This window comes from Ictalurus furcatus, chromosome 5 (assembly GCF_023375685.1).
Source record: "Ictalurus furcatus strain D&B chromosome 5, Billie_1.0, whole genome shotgun sequence".
Taxonomy (NCBI): Eukaryota; Metazoa; Chordata; class Actinopteri; order Siluriformes; family Ictaluridae; genus Ictalurus; species Ictalurus furcatus.
In genome coordinates, this window is record NC_071259.1 from 14,273,949 (window position 1) to 14,293,742 (window position 19,794).

Sequence of the window (19,794 nt, forward strand, 5' to 3'; positions counted from 1 at the left end):
TGACTTTTGCTCCAAGAAAAAAAAAAAAGAAGATGTTAGTTTGACAATTTATTTATGAAGGTATTGTAAAGACGTTTTTGTTTAACCCTGAGCAGGGCGTCAACAACTCCAAAGATCGTGTCTTAAGTCCGAGAGTTTATTTAGGAGGTAGAAAAACATTTAAAGATGGTATTTTAAAAGAAACGAGTGTTTCATCCATAATGGTAAAAAAAGAAAAATGGTTGTACTCCAATATGAAATAAATCGGTGGAGACACACTGAGTACATTTCTGTTCCACAGCCTATAAGGATCCCCACCCTTCATGTAGTATGAAAAATATATACACCGTCCGTGACTACATTACTTAAGGTTTAAACATTTTTATTTTGTGACGGCAGCAAGACAAAACGGTTGTGCATTTGGTATCTGGTGATTTTTGAATTAGGCCCCAACTGTCAAATATGTTTTGTGTATGGCTTCGTCAGGCAAAGATCATGATGGTATGGAAAGAGTATACAAAAGAAATTGGGGTGATCTAATGCTTAGGAGTTCTACAGTACTTCAACTAGGGAACGTCCCACCATGGCATTCAGAGTGGCATTATCTAAGGTACATGTATATATAATATAGATCAGATCACCAGTCTGTCTTTACCCACTCCTGATATGCAGTCAAAATTATTACTGTTTATTTCCTTGTATGGGTTTATGACAGTGAGCAGTCATATACACTATACGCCAAAGTTAGAAGCAGTCGAGTTATTTTTAAAGGTTCGGGGGGAAAAATAACAGTTCAGGTATATTTCCAACAGAACAGAATATTAGACATTTAGTGTAAACTAGTGTAAAAAAAAAAATATCTGAAATATTTCAGTGAAAATATTTGTCCATATTTAATGCATTATATTAGAAATGATAGTGCAGTCTTTGTTGATCAGTTACCAACTCATACTTTATAATAATTTGTTTAGGAGCATCTGAATCTGGCAAATAACTTTTATTGCAATTAGGCATACAATAAAAGTTAATAAACAAATTAGGATGTAATGCACTATTTTAATAGCGATATAAAGAGAGAGAGATACCCATTAACTAATTCATAGACCCCCTTTCTACCTTTTCAAGTTCATTATACATGTTTCTTTTCAAGCATTTTGTTCAGAAATTGCAAATCATTAGTCTGAAGGTTAAGGGTTCCTTAGATTTTTGCTTCTTCAGCATCAAAAAAGTCTAAACAAAGACTAAACTCAGAAACTATATAACTGTCTGGTTGTGATCAGAATAAAAGGCAACGTGAAAGGTGACTTAATTCCCAATGAGATTTCTCTATGTTCTATATGATCTTTCTACAGTATATGCCATTAAGTCCTAGTTTCCAGCCATCATTACAGCACGGGAGAGGAAATCTCGTTCATCAGATGTGTGATGTACATCTAGACAATCTGATAACAAACTACACACAACATTTATGTTGAGAAAATTCAGCTTGCTCTTTGTTCCCAAATAACATTGGATCAGATCCATAGTTTACATCATCTGCCCACACGTATTTAATCTGTATTACGAGTACTGAACAAGTTAGAGGAAGAGAACATATAGATTTACTGTTCATTGGAACTTTATTGTTTATTTGGATCTGTCTTGATTCATTTTCATATTAAATTTTTTTTAATTCATTTTATTATTTTTTATGAAGTATTTTCAACCTAGGAGAGTCTGGCATCTAACATAACGTATGAATGTAGGAACATGGATTTTCACCATGCGCTCCACCGGCACACTAGTTGAAAAGAAAGTCAAACATGTTAAATCTTCAAAGGTCAGGCAGTGCTGGAGTAAGGAAAATAAAAACACATCACCTATTTAGATTATATCTATGATTAAGTTCACATTCAGTTAAGAAATGAAGGTCATGTTAAGGCTATTTCTTCCACAGATGTCTTCAAAAGAAATTCATGACCAATTCCCTAGGCATTGTGCCTCAATATAAATTAAATGAAGGGTTATGTTTAGAAGGCATGTAATACGCACAATTCTTATAAAACACCGTCTTTAAAACGTTTACCTCCTAAAGGGACCTATTTAGTAGGTTTATGTAAAACCTTGTTGTTTTTTTTTGTTTTTTTTTTTTACATTTCTTCGGGCATATCAATGTTTTAGGGTATTTATTTCAGTAAATTTTTATTCAAAGTCATGCCATTTTCTCAAAAATGTAATCAATAAAGTTTCATTTATTTCACAACCTTACATTCTGCTCATTTATGTTCACATTCAACCATCATGTATTTTCTAACAGCGGAGTTACACAAAACAAACCCCCACAATCTAAATTTAATGTGTGGTTGCAAGATCAAAAATGCTAATTTATTGATTTAATTAAATATTTAAAGTTGTAAACATTATTTTGATGAGTTGTGTTGACATATTAATGTTGATAATTACATCAACTTAATATTGTGTGTAATTTCTGCATTAATTGATTTAAAACAAAATTTACGTTGTAGTACATTTACATTTATTCATTTAACAGACGCTTTTATCCAAAGTGACTTACAATGAGAGAACACAAGCAAAGCGATCTATCAAGCAGAGAACAATACAAGTAGTGCTACCATACAAGATCTATAATTGAGTTCTAGAAGAAAGCAGTAACAACGAAATTGGCATGATAACTTCAAGTCACTAATGTCAAGTCCGTACCCATTTAACATGTCTGGACAAATTCAGACAGTTAAGACTGTGTTAGAGGACCTGTGGACTGAACAAATACTATACAAAGGACATTACAATGTGATTACCATTTCACTTACAATTAAATTCTACTAAAGCAATGAATTTGGGGCATATTCTCAATTGTGATATGACCAATAGTGGATTCGTGTATAGGCTACACGTGCTAATACATTTGATGGACTATTTTGCACTACTACACGTAGCTAATGCTAGTCATATTTAGCAGTGTAATTTGAATATCTACTCTTTAGTTTACCGTAGCAGTGGATAAGAGCGAAAAAGTTTCATTTGACAAATCTGCTCATCTATAGAGGGCTTTTCATTTGTGCTATAGGAAAGATAAGCATGATTACATTTCTGCTTATCCGTGTAAAAGTCAACTACATTGTGTAATCTAATTTCATGTATTGATACATTTTTTATTTATTTTTTTAAATCTTTTGTCATTCGCACATATAGCCTTCTAGTTCCAGAGCCTTTGGACTGTGGATGAGACTATGAGAGAGATAAAAGTAGTAGACGCAGAGTGTTTCTTTTTTGTCTATATTGCTCATTTCATTCAGTGCTTTAATGTCTATAAATCCTGCAGAGATGTTAGGTATGAAATTTGTATTGTAAATCACACTGGATTATACTTATACAACTTAAAGGTAGTCATTTTTCCTGGTTTAAAAGACTGCATTCTACTGGAGAAAATCTAAATGGAGCGATGTAATTTTAAAAATGATTGTCAACTTAACAACTTGTGTTCATAATTATGGTAATTAAGTACATAACACTTAAATTCCTTTTAAATAATGTGAAAAGAAAGTATGTTTGTCATATTTTTGTTTGGATGTGAGTGTGTGTGTGTGTGTGTGTGTGTGTGGGTGTGTGTGTGTGTGGAATACACATGATCATACTATGTATGAGAACATATGTGTCTGGAATGTGTGGGAACCGGATTTAACATAACTATATATATATATATATATATATTTGACCTAGACCTACCTCGGAGTGTTTCATATTCTATGTGAAAAGAAAGAACATGTGTACAACGTGTGTGGGTGTCTGGAATGCATGGGAACCGACATGACCATAACATGTATGGGAACATATGTGTCTGGAATGCATGGGAATCGGATTTATATATATTTTATGATCATGATATTTGACCTAGATATAGAGATTAAGAATATGTATCTTTTTGACCTTTGACCTAGACCTGTCAAAAATAAGGTTACAATATATACAAACTATTTCTCTCTGCCGAGTTTTTCCATTTGGAGATAATGGCTTTCAGTGTGGTTCTTTGGAGTCCCAGAGCTTTGTAACCCTTCCCAGACTTATTTATTTCAGTCATCTTCTTCTTCATCATTTCTGGAATTTCTTTCGATTTTGGCATAGTGTGTTACTCGGTAAGACCTTTTAACCAAATTCATGCTGTTGAAAAAGTTCTATTTAAGTGTTGATTTGATTAAACAGGGCTGACAGTAATCAGGCCTGGTTGCGTCTAGTCCAGCAGAACCCCATTATGAATGCAGTTTCATAGATTTGGGGAATTAGAAACTACGAGGGCAAATACATTTTCACACAGGCCCAGTTGGTATTGGATAACTTTTTTGCTTCAATAAATAACATTATCATTTAAAAACTGTTTTTTGTAATTACTCAGGTTGCATTTGTTTTATTTTAGATTTAGTTTTAATTTCTGAAACAGTTTAATATGATATATACACAAAAACAAAATAAATCAGGACAAATACTTTTTCACAGCACTGTAAGTTACATGGACTTGAAATTTGGTCAGCAGGTAGTAATCTGTGCCCCCTACAAGCAAGATGGGCCCAATTGGCCTAATGGTTCTATAATATAAGTGTTTACATTTTGTCCAATATCTAATGAACCATGAGCCCTACAAGCAAAATCTCACTCAAATTGGCTACTGGGGTGCTATTCATGTTTGTGCACACACAACAAAGCATATCTCTTGGAAAATATGGTGTACAGTGACATTTCTTTTTAGCTTTGCAAAATCTGTGATAATTTGCATAATATGTTAAACATATTTTTGTGATCTAGTCCAAGGATTTTTTAAAAATCTTCCCAAGACTGATGGCAAACAATTTAAGAGATTGTGAACCTCAATAATTGTGAAAAACATGTTGAGATTTTAAACAATATGGCCTCCACACATTAATCACTTCTATGGAGGCAGAGTTGGTTTAATCAAATCCATGATTGGCCATATGAATGTAAACCAAACCTGAAAGACATGTTCAGTGTAATGTTCTGAGGCCCTGGGTAAAGGTTGAAGCATGGTTACTGATAGGAGCAGACCTAAGTTCAAATAGCTGTTTCTCAAGAACCAAAGGCCTGATTGAGATAAGATTTGGTGTGTTGCATCATTCTGCTAATTTGTAACTAGATTAATCATGACTGAATTACTTCAAAAACATGGCCACCTTCAGCTAATCAGTTTCCAGCAGGCATTTCACACAACATGCTAATAATCTAAGGTCTCTTTGCTAGCAACATATTAACGCTTTAACATATCCCATGACTTTTTAACCTTTACAAGTTTAACTGTTTCTAGCAATCAAATAGGAACACCCTAGCAACCAACTGGGTTAGCATAACAACCGCCTAGCAAAGCTTTAACAACTACCTGGAATCTCCTAGTAGGATTTTAGCATTTATAACCTTTAAACATGTTTCAGTATTTTTAACATTCTACTCTTTACATATTAGAAACATTTAGCCTTTTAACCTTAGTTATTGAGCAATTGAATTGAATTATTATTGAACAATTGAATGCTTAGCTATTAAACAATTTCACATTTTAAAATAAATGAAATACTGTAATATGGTTTTACTCTTTTAGCTTGTTTACCAGGCTCTTTCAACCCAACATCAAAGTAATGAATAAATAAATAAATAAAAATACCACTATTCCTGTTAATTTCCATAAAACCAAAAATAGCTAAACCCAGCATTTTAACATTTTAATGCTAACATTAACATAACCTTTACATACTTAACTGTTTATAACAATCAAGTGGATACACCCTAGCAACCAACTGGGTTAGCATATCAGCTTGTGTTATCAGTCTGAAACTCAGAAGGATAATATACATTAGCAGGCAGAGGGCAATTATATTTGTTACATAATTTATAGCATTATGTGAATTCTGAATTATACCAGCGAATTCTGAAGGAAAGTGTCAGGATATCTATCCATAAGCTGAATCTCAAGATAAAGTGGGTCATGCAACAAGACAACAAGCCTACACACACAAGTTATTCTACCAAAGAATGGTAAAATATGAATAAAGTTAATGTTTTGGAATGGCCAAGTCAAAGTCCTGACCTTAATCGAATTGAAATGTTGTGGAAAGATCTGAAGCAAGCAGTTCATGTGAGGAAACCCACCAACATCTCAGAATTGAAGCTCTGTACTGAGGCTAACATTCCTCCTAGCCAATGTGCAGAACTGATCAACAGTTACTGGAAACAGTAACAGTTTCAGTTATTGCTGCACAATGGGGTCAAACCAGATACTGAAATCAAAGATTCACATGCTTTTACCACTCACATATGTAATATTAATAAATGACCAAGTATAATACTTTTGTCTCATTTGTTTAATTGAATTAATTGTATTAATTGACCTTTCTTCAACAATAACAAACTATTTTATTTATTAGCCTTAGCAACCAGCTGAGTTTCCTTAGCAACTGACTAGGTACAACCAATATGAACCAACTGGGATCATATTGGAACCTCCTAGTAACACCATAGCAACCAGCTGGAATAGCATATTATTATATGGCACTTAGCAACACTCTAGCAACCAACTTGGTTAGCCTAGCAACCACCTGGCAAAAGCATAACAATAAACTAGTTTTGCATAGCAACAACCTAGCAAAACTCTAGCATCCACCTAGCACTTTAGCAACCACATGGAATATCATTGCACATTTTTATATTCATAACCTTTAAACATGTTTCAGCATTTTTATCAATTTACCCTTTACATAAACTCAACAAAAAAAGAAATATCCTATCACATTCAACTGCTTTTATTTCCAGCAAATTTCTTAAAATGTGCAAATATTTGTATTAACATAAAAAACATTCAACAACTGAGACATAAACTGAGACATGAACAAGTTTCTCAGACATTTGATGAACAGTAATGGAATAATGAGTCCCTTATCAACGGGGGGGGGGGGGGGGGGGGATGGTCAATATCAAAAGTAACAGTCAGTATCTGGTGTGGCCACCAGCTGCTTTAAGTACTATAGTGCATCTCATCCTCATGGACTCTCTTAGGCGTCTTACATTATGGACATTGCAGTTTATTGCTCTGGCCACAACTGTAGTCATCATGCCTCCCTGTAGCAGGCCTATGGCATGTTCATGCAGGTGAGCAGGCACCCTAGGCATCTTTCTCCTGGTGTTTTTCAGAGCTGACTCAGTCCTCAGTTATTGTAACTGTGACTTTAATTGCCTACCTTCTGTAAACTGTTAGTGTCTTATGGACTGTTCCACAGGTGCATGTGCAATAATTGTTTATGGTTCATTGAACAGCATCAAGACTGGGGAAGTCATAGGATACTTCAAACTGATGGCATTCCTTATGGGTTACCAAGTTTCCCTGCTATCTTTGTCTTTGACAGCAGGGACACCAAGGTGCACTACCAAAGGTGGGATTGGCAAACTCAGTCTGCTGTTTGGGAGTCATTGGTGTTGAACCAGAAGGTGTTGATGACACCACTGCACATCAAATTGGGCCTTATGAAACAATTTGCCACAGCTCTAGATAAGGAGTTGGCAATCTTCAAGACTTCTTTCCTAAGCTGTCTGAGGCAAATGTCAAAGCCAGTCTCTTTGTTGGATGATAGATAAGAAGATCCTGGAGTGCAAGCGATTCCCCAAGAAGCTCACTAGGAAGGAGAACATGGTTTGGAACAACTGTCACAGTAGTTTGGGGCTTCATGGGCAATCACAAAGCCTAAATGTATGTGTAGCTGGTTGAGACTTCTGAAGAACTATTGCACAATGGGCTGCAGGATGTTTCTCAAAGTCCATATCCTTGATGCTCATCTTGATAAATTCACTGAGAACATGAGAGTGTACTCAGAGGAGCAAGACGAGCACTTCCACCAGGTTATACTGGACATTGAATGCTGCTACCAATGATAATATAACGAGAAATTGATGGGAGACTACATTTGAGAGCTGCTTTTTGAAAGTGATTTACAATTTCGTCTTTTGGTTGTTCCTGTCAACACAGCAGATCACGCATCTGCATATTTTGATTATGGCACAAAAAAAAATGTTATTCTCACAAAAGTAAAGTTTGAGGGGATTAATAGCAATTTCTATATTTTTGACTAGAAAATAACACTTTATACCCAGGAACAAAAATTCTGTTACATAGTGTTATTATTCTTCTATTTGAAAATTTGTACTGTTATCATGGGTTGCAGTTTTTGTCATAAAGCCACAAAATTCGGCATAGACATAGATTATTATTATTATTATTATTATTATTATTATTATTATTATTATTATTATTATTATCATTAATTATTATTATTATTATTATTATTATTATTATTATTATTTTATTAGAAGCCAAACACTGGAGGTGCGTAGGCACCTATTGTAATCATTAGTGTTCTTTTTCTTATTCTACTTCTTCCACTCTTGAGTCTGTGCCAGCCAGAGGTGGGTAGTAATGTGTTATGTTTACTCCATTAAACATACTTAAGTAACTGTTTCCAAAAAATTTACGACCGATGGACTGACGACAAGGTTCAGGACTTATTAAGTATTTATGCAGAGTAGGAAATACAACTGGAACTGGAGACGGCAACCCGCAATGAAAAAGTATACTTAAAAATATCAAGTTGGTTATATGAGATGGGCACTGTTCACACAGGAGAACACTACCAAGAGAAGCTCAAGAAATGAAAACAGGACTACAAGAAAATTAATGATCAATAGCAGGAGCGGTTCCGACTGGTGGACTAACACGTAGTTTGACCATCGGACTAATTTGCCTAATCTTCATGGTACTTTAGACCACAGTGGAAACACAGACAACAAAGGTCTGGAGGAACCAAATCGTCACTCTGGGATTAATTGTTCCGGGTAATTTCGGTGGAAACACGGCAGTAGACTAATGGTTAATGGTCTGCACATATATAGCGCTTTTTTAACCTTAGCAGTTCTACAAAACACTTTACACTGGTTCTCATTCACACACACACTCACACACCAGTGGTAGCAGAACTGCCATGCAAGGTGCTAGCTTGCTATCGGGAGCAACTTGGGGTTCAGTGTCTTGCCCAAGGCCACTTCGGCATGTGAAGTCATGTGGGCCGGAAATCGAACCGCCAACACTACAATTAATGAACAACCTGCTCTACCACATCTGTCACACACGCACAGCTTCTATGACATCAGCTGCTTTCTTACACATTTATATCACTATGTTTGGCTCACCTTTTTAAACCCCTTCAACGTGGAAGCTCCTCAACTCCTTTTCACAAGATGTCTAAAGAAACGGCCCCTGATGCAGACGCAGCAGTACTTCAACATCCCTGCCCTCACATTCAGATGCTATTCTCTTTCCAAACTACTAAGAATAATAGTTACATCACGTGCTGCCTGCTTTATCAGCCAAAAACAAATTTCAGCATTCCAGAACTCCACACCCAATCTAAAAAAAACATGTGGCATTATGTATCCATCTTATAATGCTAAATTATAAAGCTACTATTAGGCACATTACCTACAGTGCCCTCCACTAATATTGGCACCAGTGGTAAATATGAGCAAAGAAGACTATGAAGAATTGGCTTCATTGTTTAACCTTTTGAATATTTTGTCATGGCCTCCCAGGGGTAGTTCTATCTTGGACCACCACAGGGCAGCCTTGTGCCCTATTTAAGTTGCCTGTTTTTCTTCCTTAGATGCTGGAGCATTAATTATTAGAAAGTTAGAAATGCAAATAAAAACTTTATTCTCTCCATTTCAACAAGTTGTTTCACAGTAACTAGTTTCATAAACAAAAACACATTATTCATATTAACATTAACACATTAACTAAATTCTGAAGATTAAAGTAAGATTTCTTAACTTATTGAATGTTATTAAATCATATTAACATTGACTGAATTGTAAAAACAAACCTCCTGTTAGGCTTCACATTCACTCACCACAAACAAAAGCATTTCTACTTCATCATTGAACATCAAACTCATAATATATAGGCCTAAAATAAACTCTTTTTTTTGATGATATTAACGCATATTAACATTAAGTGCATATGAAACATACTACTCTACAAATATATTTTTCTGTGCAATATATACTATTTTTTTGTCATTCATCTTCATTTAAATCTTTCAACGGTGTACTGGCCCTTTAATTCAGCGTGAGCAGCACGGGAGCAGCGCGCAAGTAGTGCAGTGGAGGGGGGGTGGTGTTGGGGAATTAGACTCGACGCTGCTTCACTGCTGCTCACTAACCCAAATTTTTGTGGGTTAGGGTTATGCAGAGCTTACAAACTGCAGTTTTATCGTCATTCCACACAAGAGCCATCATCTTTACACACAGCACAAAACTGATGTGTTTTCCCGCCCTCATTTGATTGACAGGATATAATCGTCCCTGATCATCGGATTTTTTTAAACTATTGGCCGATAGCTGATAGCGGGAAAAATAGCCTTTTTATAATCAGTCGATACATCGGTGCATCTCTAATACAGTATCTCACAAAAGTGAGTACACCACACACATTTTGTAAATATTTGATTATATCTTTTCATGTGACAACACTGAAGAAATGACACTTTGCTACAATGTAAAGTAGTGAGTGTACAGCTTGTGTAACAGTGTAAATTTGCTGTCCCCTCAAAATAACTTAACACACAGCCATTAATGTCTAAACCGCTGGCAAAAAAAATGTGAGTACGCCCCTAAGTGAAAATGTCCAAATTGGGCCCAATTAGCCATTTTCCCTCCCTGGTGTAATGTGACTTGTTAGTGTTACAAGGTCTCAGGTGTGAATGGGGAGCAGGTGTGTTAAATTTGGTGTCATCACTCTCACACTCCCTTATACTGGTCACTGAACATGGCACATGGCAAAGAACTCTCTGAGGATCTGGAAAAAAGAATTGTTGCTCTACATAAAGATGGCCTAGGCTATAAGAAGATTGCCAAGACCCTGACACTGAGTTGCAGCATGGTGGCCAAGACCATACAGCGGTTTAACAGGACAGGTTCCACTCAGAACAGGCCGCGTCATGTTCGACCAAAGAAGTTGACTGCACGTGCTCAGAGGTTGTCTTTGGGAAATAGACGTATGAGTGCTGCCAGCATTGCTGCAGAAGTTGAAGGGGCGGGGACTCAGCCTGTCAATGCTCAGACTATACGCCGCACACTGCATCAAATTGGTCTGCATGAAGAGGAAGAGGACTCCAATGGCAACCTGTGAAGCTCTGGTGAACTCCATGCCCAAGAGGGTTAAGGCAGTGCTGGAAAATAATGGTGGCCACACAAAATATTGACACTTTGGGCCCAATTTGGACATATTCAATTAGGGGTGCCATTTTCACTTTTGTTGCCAGTGGTTTAGACATTAATGGCTGTGTGTTGAGTTATTTTGAGGGGATAGCAAATTTACATTGTTATACAAGCTGTACACTCACTACTTTACATTGTAGCAAAGTGTCATTTCTTCGGTGTTGACACATGAAAAGATATAATGAAATATTTACAAAAATGTGAGGGGTGTACTCACTTTTGTGAGATACTATGTGTGTGTATATATATATAATATCAAATATATTAATTAATTATATGATAATTAAATATATATTAATATAATATCAAATAAATAAATATAATATAATATACTGATGTAAGTGCTTCCACAACCCATAAATAAGATAAAAACAACTATTAAAAAATCACATTTTTATTTAATAAATTAAGAAAACAAACTAAATGAAATGTTTTTTAAAGTTGTTGTTTTTTTCCCAACACCATAAATGCAGAATATGAACTTTAGAACTGAATAACAAATAACTCTAGTGAACCATTTACAAATAAAACAGATTAGTGACAGGCGTTTTTAATTTTTCAGTCTGCTCAGTGCTTCCTTTTATTAGACTTGTCAGTCCACCATAAATGCAAATATAAATTTGAAAAATGAGAAACCAGAAACTCTATTGAACTATTTACAAGTAAAACAGATCAGTCACAGGCATTTTTTTCCAGTCTTTGCAGTCCTCCAATGTGTGTGTCCTTTTAGGTGTGCCATTTTTCAAAGCAGTTCCTGTCCACAAAGAGGCACAGTGCCAGATCACAGGCCTTGTTCATCATCACTGTATAGACATAAGAATAGACAAAAAATATATAAACAAATACATTTTATAATCTTTTTCACTGTGGCAGATTCTAAAAATGCTTAAAAATAAAAGTTCCTTATGAAAGTGAACTTTCTGTGCGCATGAAAACACACATATGCACAGACAGACACAGAGAGAGTGCGTTCTTTTTTTTTTGTTTCTTGCACTGTTGCAGTTTCACAAAGATGCTTACGAATAAACAGCCACCAAAATGTGAACTGTGTGTGTGTGCGTGTGTGTGTGTGTGTGTGTGTGTGTGTGTGTGTGTGTGTGTGTGAATCCTCAACAATATGCTCTTCCCTGCTATCAGGTACCACTATATACCCAACAGAAAAGGCTTCATCATGGCACATGTCCATTGGACCATGTGCCAAATATTTTGGAAAACCTTTAGGCAAACGAAAATATATGATATTCTTTCAACATGTTAATGTGACAGACACGTGTCTTGCTTTTACTGTCAGGAGTACAGTTAACAGTTAGTATCACTAAGTTTTTCCTTGACTTGGTATGGCCCAGAAAATTTGGCATACAGAGATGAACCAGGAATTTGAAATAAATCCATTACTCTATCACCAGGCTGGAATTTCCTGGGGACTGCTTTACTGTCATACAACTGCTACTTTCGATTTTGAGACACCTCTAGGGCTCTACTGTATGCTTACACTATGCACTGTGTACTCTACCATCTAGTGTGTGGATTTTAGAAAGGTAATATTATCTCAAATATAAGACTAGCGTGTTTTTTTTTTACTAACCGGAAGTATAAGCCGCTTCCTAGGCGACGGCGCATGACATCATACGCACGCTAGCATTAGCAGACACCCAGAATTACCGACAAATTACTTTCTTCAGTTTACTTTCTGTCAGCATTACCTTTTATTCCCAACATGACCTCAGCCACCATCAAACGAAGGTGAAATCATCACGTGACTGAGGAAGAAAGTCTGAAAGGCAGGGAAGCATTTTATATTAAACACCACGGAGATCAAACAGTGCTGCACAAGCACAAAGTTATGTTTATATCCAAAATGCTCCAGTATGTGCAAGAGGTTGGGGAAACTGGTGCAAGCTGCTTAAAAGGTTTAGTTTAATTTAAGTTTCTTGTCATTATATGCTGTATTTGCACGCTTGCAGTGTAAATTCTGTCGTTTATTATAATGGAAGTGATGTGTTAGTAATGAGCCCGCATTGCTGATCACGTGCACAGAACAGAAACCACAAGGTGCAGTGAAAGGGAGTTTTTATTATTAATTTAGGACTGTAGTTTAATTCGGTGCTTTTTGTGCATCCATAAACATAATGCATAATGCATTATATATATATATATATAAATTTATTTTTGTTTATATTGTGTATATAAGTATTCATTATTTTTTTAATGGATGCACAAAAAGCACCGAATTAAACTACAGTCCTAAATTAATAATATATATTCTGATATTCTGGTATGTGTGTGTGTGTGTGTGTGTGTGTGTGTGTGTATTGGGTTCTATTCTGTTTTGTACAAACAGTTGTGTAAAGTTTTATTCTGAAGTTTATATTTGTAACACTCAGTTTGTGCATTTTATTTTAAATAAACAAAAAAAGGAACTGAAAGCTCGCCCCACCCCATCCGATTAATCGAATAATCAAAAAATTAATTGGCCAACTAATCGATTATGGAAATAATCATTAGTTGCAGCCCTATGAATGACCAAAAATTGCAGAACCAAATCCAAGCGATTCTTGGACAACTTTTCATACTGCAAACAACACAAGGGGCACCCCTTCATTCCAGTCTTTTTCAGTGTCTAGGCAGTATTTCCAAAGCATAGACTTCAAAGACTGGTGAAATCTCTCCAAAGCACTTTGAGACTCTGGACACCTGATGAGCAATGTTTAGCGTTTTCATAACCTGGTGAAACAGCTTAGATAAAAAGTTAGTTCCTCAATCCTGAATATCTTTAGGCAAACCAAAAGAGGTGAAAAATTTTATGTGCTTTAACCACAACAGGGGTAGTAATTCTACGTAAAGGAACAGCTTCTGGGACATGGGTAGAGGCACACATTATCGTAAGGAAGTATTGACTTAGTTCTAGGCAGAGGGCCAACACAATCAACAAGGACATGAGCAAAGGCTCCCCAAGTACAGGGATAGGTCAAAGGGGAGCTGGAGGGATGACTTGATTTGTCTTCCCAGTACACAGCTAAACATGGCAAGACTGACAGAATTGCACTACATCTTTCCTAAGAGCAGGCCAAAAGAAATGTTTTAGAATACAAGAGTAAGTCTTCTTGATGCCTAAGTGTCTTGACCAAGGGTGATAATGGGCTGCCTGAAGTACATGTTGCCTGTATACAGTAGGTACCTCAATTTGAAAGACACTGATTAAATCTACATCACTCTGAGGCGACCATTTGTGCATTAGAACACCCTGTTCTGCAAAAAATGCTACCTGTCTTTTCACCATCTCTTAAGGGCTATAAACAGATTTATCTGTTTCTCATCTGGAAGAACTTTACCTCCAGCTATGTTACTCCCCAGAATGAATCTAATGCCTTCCACAGGTAGAGACTGACATACTGCTACTCTAAATATCCTCATGGCTAGACCTGGGCACAAAGACACATGGTGTAGAAGAACCCAAATATAGTGCATAGCAATCCCTTTACAAAAGACATATGTTCCACAGAACGACTGCTCTGAAAAGGGTCAAACTCCACCCAAAATAAATGACTGAGTAGCCCAAGTATCATGAAGGATTTTATCAGGAACTGGGGTCTGCTCCTTACCTACCAAAGAAACAGCACTATCTGTTACAAATGGGTGATATCTAGAATTGATAGACTTTTTAGCACCATCTTGCTGAACAGAAACAGGAGCAAGAGTTTTAACTAAAGCAATGCTCTGAGGCTGATTAGGGTTTTGCTTTTGCTTTTCCTGTTTCCTTTTTAAACTTGCACAATTTGCAATTACATGTCTAGGCTTATGGCAATAAAAGCATACTGAGGAGCTAGGAGGGGAATTTGACCAGATAGATTGAATTGTTTAAGACTGGCGATCAGTAAAGAAGGTTCTACCTTGGTCTGGTTGTACACATTCTTGTGTGTCAGCACAAACTCATCAGCTAATACAGCAGCATCTGACATGGAGGAAACCTTCCTCTCATTTAGACATACCACTATGCGATCAGGGAAACAGTTGTTAAATTCCTCAAACAAATCAACTCCCATAAAGAGCACCATTATCCAACACAGTCTCATTCTCCCTCACAAACTCTTTCATAGGTCTGTGAAAGCACTTTCTTAAGATTTCTAAACATTTGCCTATAGGCTTACACTGGAGCAGAAAAGACCAGACATCTTTAGGACAATCTAAGGCTGTATGTTCAAATACACTAAAATAAGTGTCTACCTCAGCTTCTCGAAAAGGGGAACCAACACAATGTTCTTACTCACGTCAAAAGTAGTTGTGGATGTGGCAGAGCGAACAGAAAGAGGCAAAGGGACAGGCCTTACAGGAGGTACAGGCGGAGAGGACAGCAACAGATGAGGGGAAGACAGGTAGGCAGTGGTCTGTGAAGTGATCTTCATTGCTTCCAAGTTCAACTGCCATAAATGAACTTCTCTGTTTATATCAAATTCTATCTTGGGCACAGTGGTCACAATGTATACTATCTAGCTTCCTAACATGCTGGGATATGCGAAGAAAAGAATTTCAATAAAGACATTAAAATTAACTGAAGCACTTGAATGTTAACTGATTGGCTAATTGGAAAATTGCATGAATGAGCAGGTGTACAGGTGTCTCGATTAAAGTTTCCAGTGAGTATATTAGGGGTTGAGTGGTTTTTAATATACATTTTTAAAAATATCAGCACTACAAAATGTTTCATTCAAATGATTCTCATACTGTATGCTTTTAAGAGAAACTCCTTGAATATACTGTGCTCAGCAAGTAAGAGTTCTCATTCTGATTAAACCTTTTGTGAATGTTTTGTATAATTTTTGCTTGGATCAGGATGGCTCCTTCATGGTCAGGTGCAGCACGGCTCAGAATGCACGACAACCATTTACTCTAGTTGTGCTTTTTAATCAGAAAGTCTACAACATTCCTGTGCGCTTTCTCAAGGACTCGTGCAGCTACGCCCTGGGCAAAGAGGGAAAGAAATGTGAAGAGGTAAAGTTTGAATACTTCATTGTGTTTCCTATAATGTACTTTATTACCTTTCACTGTACTTTTTTTTACAATGTATACTATTTGTATTTTGAATTTAATTGACTTGTCATTCTGTATTTCTAGTTAATACAGATTATGAAAAGTAAAGTGTATTAAACAAAATTCTGTCTGTCTCGCAGCTATTTGGCAGTCTGCAGGAGATGATTTCTCACCACAAGGATAACCCCCTTTTGCTGATTGACAGCAAGAGTCAGGCCAAACACACCACCTACCTCACACATCCTGTACACCTGTAACACACCAACATACATGCAGATGTGTACACAGTATCCATACTCTGACATAAATATTTGGGTCATTTGCTTTCAATATCACACTCATAAACATATGTTCTGTAGATCTATGCATTACAATTTACCCCTGTTTATTTTCACAATTTGAGTGCACATAATAGTTATTTTAAGTTTAATTTTGTAACTGAAATTACTTGCTTGCATTTAATGCAATTACTTAAATAACTAGAGTAAAACAATTTATTTAAGTAATTGCAGGAAAACAATTAACTAACTTCTCTAGTGATCTAGTGATTCTTCTTACATGTCCTAGCACAAATGCTTGTAACGCTGTTGTTTAGTTAGGATTTATTAGGGGTCCATTCACCAAAGGTGTGAAAACTCTACTGGTTTTGTTAGGATTTTTAGGTTGAATATTTACAATTTCATGAATCAAAACACCAATTTTGGAGGAAAGGTGCAGTATGCCACCCACTACTCAAGCTAGTGCTCCTGCAAGTCAGGATTGGAATTTTACAATAAGGTTTTGTAATTTTACAATTTTACAAAAATTCTTGGCTCTGTAGATTCTTTGGTTCAAACAAAATTAAACAATATGCCTGCCACATGTTGTACTCTTCATATTTCCAAATTAAAACAAGTACATCTCTTACAGCACATAACTTGTGAGTATATAATTGGGCTCATATGATGCATCTCTCTGAGAATGACAATTTATCCAATATAAGCTTTTCATTGGATTGTCTCAAAATTGCTCTTGGCAATGTGCAGATGCTAAAGCTATCTTAAATTCTAAAGATATCTTAAAGCTACTTATCACAGAATGTTGTGGTTATAACACTTTGACTTCAACACGTCAGTCAGTGTGGTTTGGGCATTTCTCTTTGCTAAAAAAATCTTGAATTGTCTGATTTTGTTCGGCTTTAGAACATTAATATATATGGATGCATGCTAAATTTGGTTACATTCAGCCTCTGGGGGGTGCTTAATGCTCTATTTTGTGCTCTATTCGTTAAAATTTTTCTTTTTAACAGAAGAAAATGCTAATGGTGTCAAATTACACAACTCCTTAAGTGTCATTGTGTCACCAATACATAAGTTTACCACATACCACACAGTTGTTGCTCAGACCCCGATGACTGCAGCTTGTAAGGAATATTTTTAATCAATCAAATTATAATCCAATCATGTATAATCAATGTATGCAATATGAGAGTATTCATGTATGTTAATCAAGGAAACTAGGACAACTGATGTAACTCTAGCTTTTTGTTTAACTCTTTGTTTGTATCTTATTCTTCCTAGCTTGCTAACTTATGTCATGTCATTTCTTAACTTAGGTCATTTCTCCTCTGTATCTTTTTTCACCAGCTTGGTAGTTGTGATTTCTTAGCATGCATTGTTAAGAATTATGATTAAAATTAATCAGTTTGTTGTTACATATTTATGATGGAATGTTGTTGTGTTCAGTTAATACTGTTGGATGGTAAATGCCACTAGGGGGAGGTGTTGTATGATGTGGAGAACTGGATGCACATAAGGAAGAAGAAAAAGGAGTTCTTGGGAATGCAGTGTTAAAGTAAAGTGCCATGTGTGTTACCCGGGTGTAATCTTGCTTGATTTATGTGACTACACAACAAACTGGCGACGAGGATGGCAGTTAATCTTCCTCCTACATACTTACAGTGTCCTGGCAAACCTACAGTTCCATTCGGAATATGGACACAAATGTTTGAGAACTACCTGTTAGCGATTCATGCAGAGGGAGATGACCGGCCTGATACTCGTAAGCGTGCTACATTGCTTTACTGCCTCGGAACAGAAGCACAGAGAGTTTTCTACACTCTTCCTAACACCAGTACGATTTATGCATATGCACTTACAGCTCTCAGGGTGCACTTTGTAAATGTCATTGCGGAGCGACATAAATTTCACCAAAGGGAGCAAAGGCATGATGAAAATATTGTGCAGTATGTGGCTGCGCTTCATGATATGGTGTCATTATGTGCATTTGGTGATAAAGAAGATGAAATGCTGAGAGATCAAATCGTTGAGAAAGTGTACAGCAGTCGAATTCGTGAACATTTATTGCTTGAAGCGGATTTAACGTTAGACCGAGCAATACAAGTTGCAATACAAGTGGAAAATTCAGTGGCTAATGCGAGTGAATTTGGGAAGCCTGCTGAATTATCACTTCAGAGACTTCATGTGAGAATAAAAAGAAACGAACGTGCATAGAGGCACACAAGAAAAGCATCCAAGTCGAATGAAAGTACACTCGGAACGCAAATTCTACCATTGTGATTCCAGCAGTCATTTAACAAATTCCAAGCAGTGCCCAGCTCTAAACAAGACCTGTAAATCATGCTGCAAAATTGGACATTTTGCTAAAGTGTGCCGCTCCGGATGGACACAGAACATCTGAGAAATTGAAGTTCCTGAACTGACTGTTTTGTACATGACTAGCACACCAACTCCTGCAAACAAAATTGTGTGTAACATTGAAGTGAGCACACTGTCAGGTACTACAATGCAAGAATTAATTGTTGATACAGGATCTTCTGTATCTTTGTTGCCAGCATGTATATATAAGCAATACTTTTCTGAGCTGCACCTGGAACAGTCTGATGTGCGTCTAGTCACATTTTCAAAAGATGACCTTCTGGTGCTGGGATGTATTAAGACGCATGCACAATATGGAGAATGTTCAGTACCTGTCACCTTCTATATTGTGAAAAGTGGAAACCCACTGATGGGTATGGACTTAATATCTTCCTTGAACCTATGCATAAAAGGGAATAAAGTAATCCCCTCCAAAGAGTATGTACAGCAGGTGTCTCATTCTGTCATGCCAAGCTTTGGCTGTGCAAAGAACTTTGTACATAAAGTGAAATTGCGTGAAAATGCTGTCCATGTGCAACAGAAGCTGCGCAGACTGCCTTTTTCTGTAAGGGATGCTGTGTCTGCAGAGCTGAACCGTCTGCTACCAGCAGACATTATTGAAAGAGTAAATGCCTTGCCCTGGGAATCACCCATCATAGTGACTCAGAAGAAATCTGGAGATATCACACTGTGTGTGGATCTCTGAGAACCCAACAAATCAATCATTGTGGACAGCTATCCCATTCCACACATCGAAGGAACTGTTTTCACAGTTGAGAGGCGCTGTGATGTTTTCTACAATCGATCTGGCAAATGCATACCGTCAGGTTCCACT

At 36.6% G+C, this 19,794-nt stretch overlaps 1 protein-coding gene across 1 annotated transcript in view; it reads left to right on the forward strand.

Moving 5' to 3' along the window:
• The window catches only part of si:dkeyp-117b11.1 (B-cell linker protein), an 83,676-nt gene extending 64,584 nt beyond the window's left edge, over window positions 1–19,092 (forward strand). Inside the window, exons 18-19 of the mRNA XM_053624827.1 lie at window positions 16,126–16,284; window positions 16,464–19,092. Coding sequence (XP_053480802.1) covers window positions 16,126–16,284; window positions 16,464–16,580 — 276 coding nt within the window. The 3' untranslated portion in view covers window positions 16,581–19,092. The remainder of the gene's footprint in view (window positions 1–16,125; window positions 16,285–16,463) is intronic.
• Window positions 19,093–19,794: the final 702 nt, after the last annotated feature.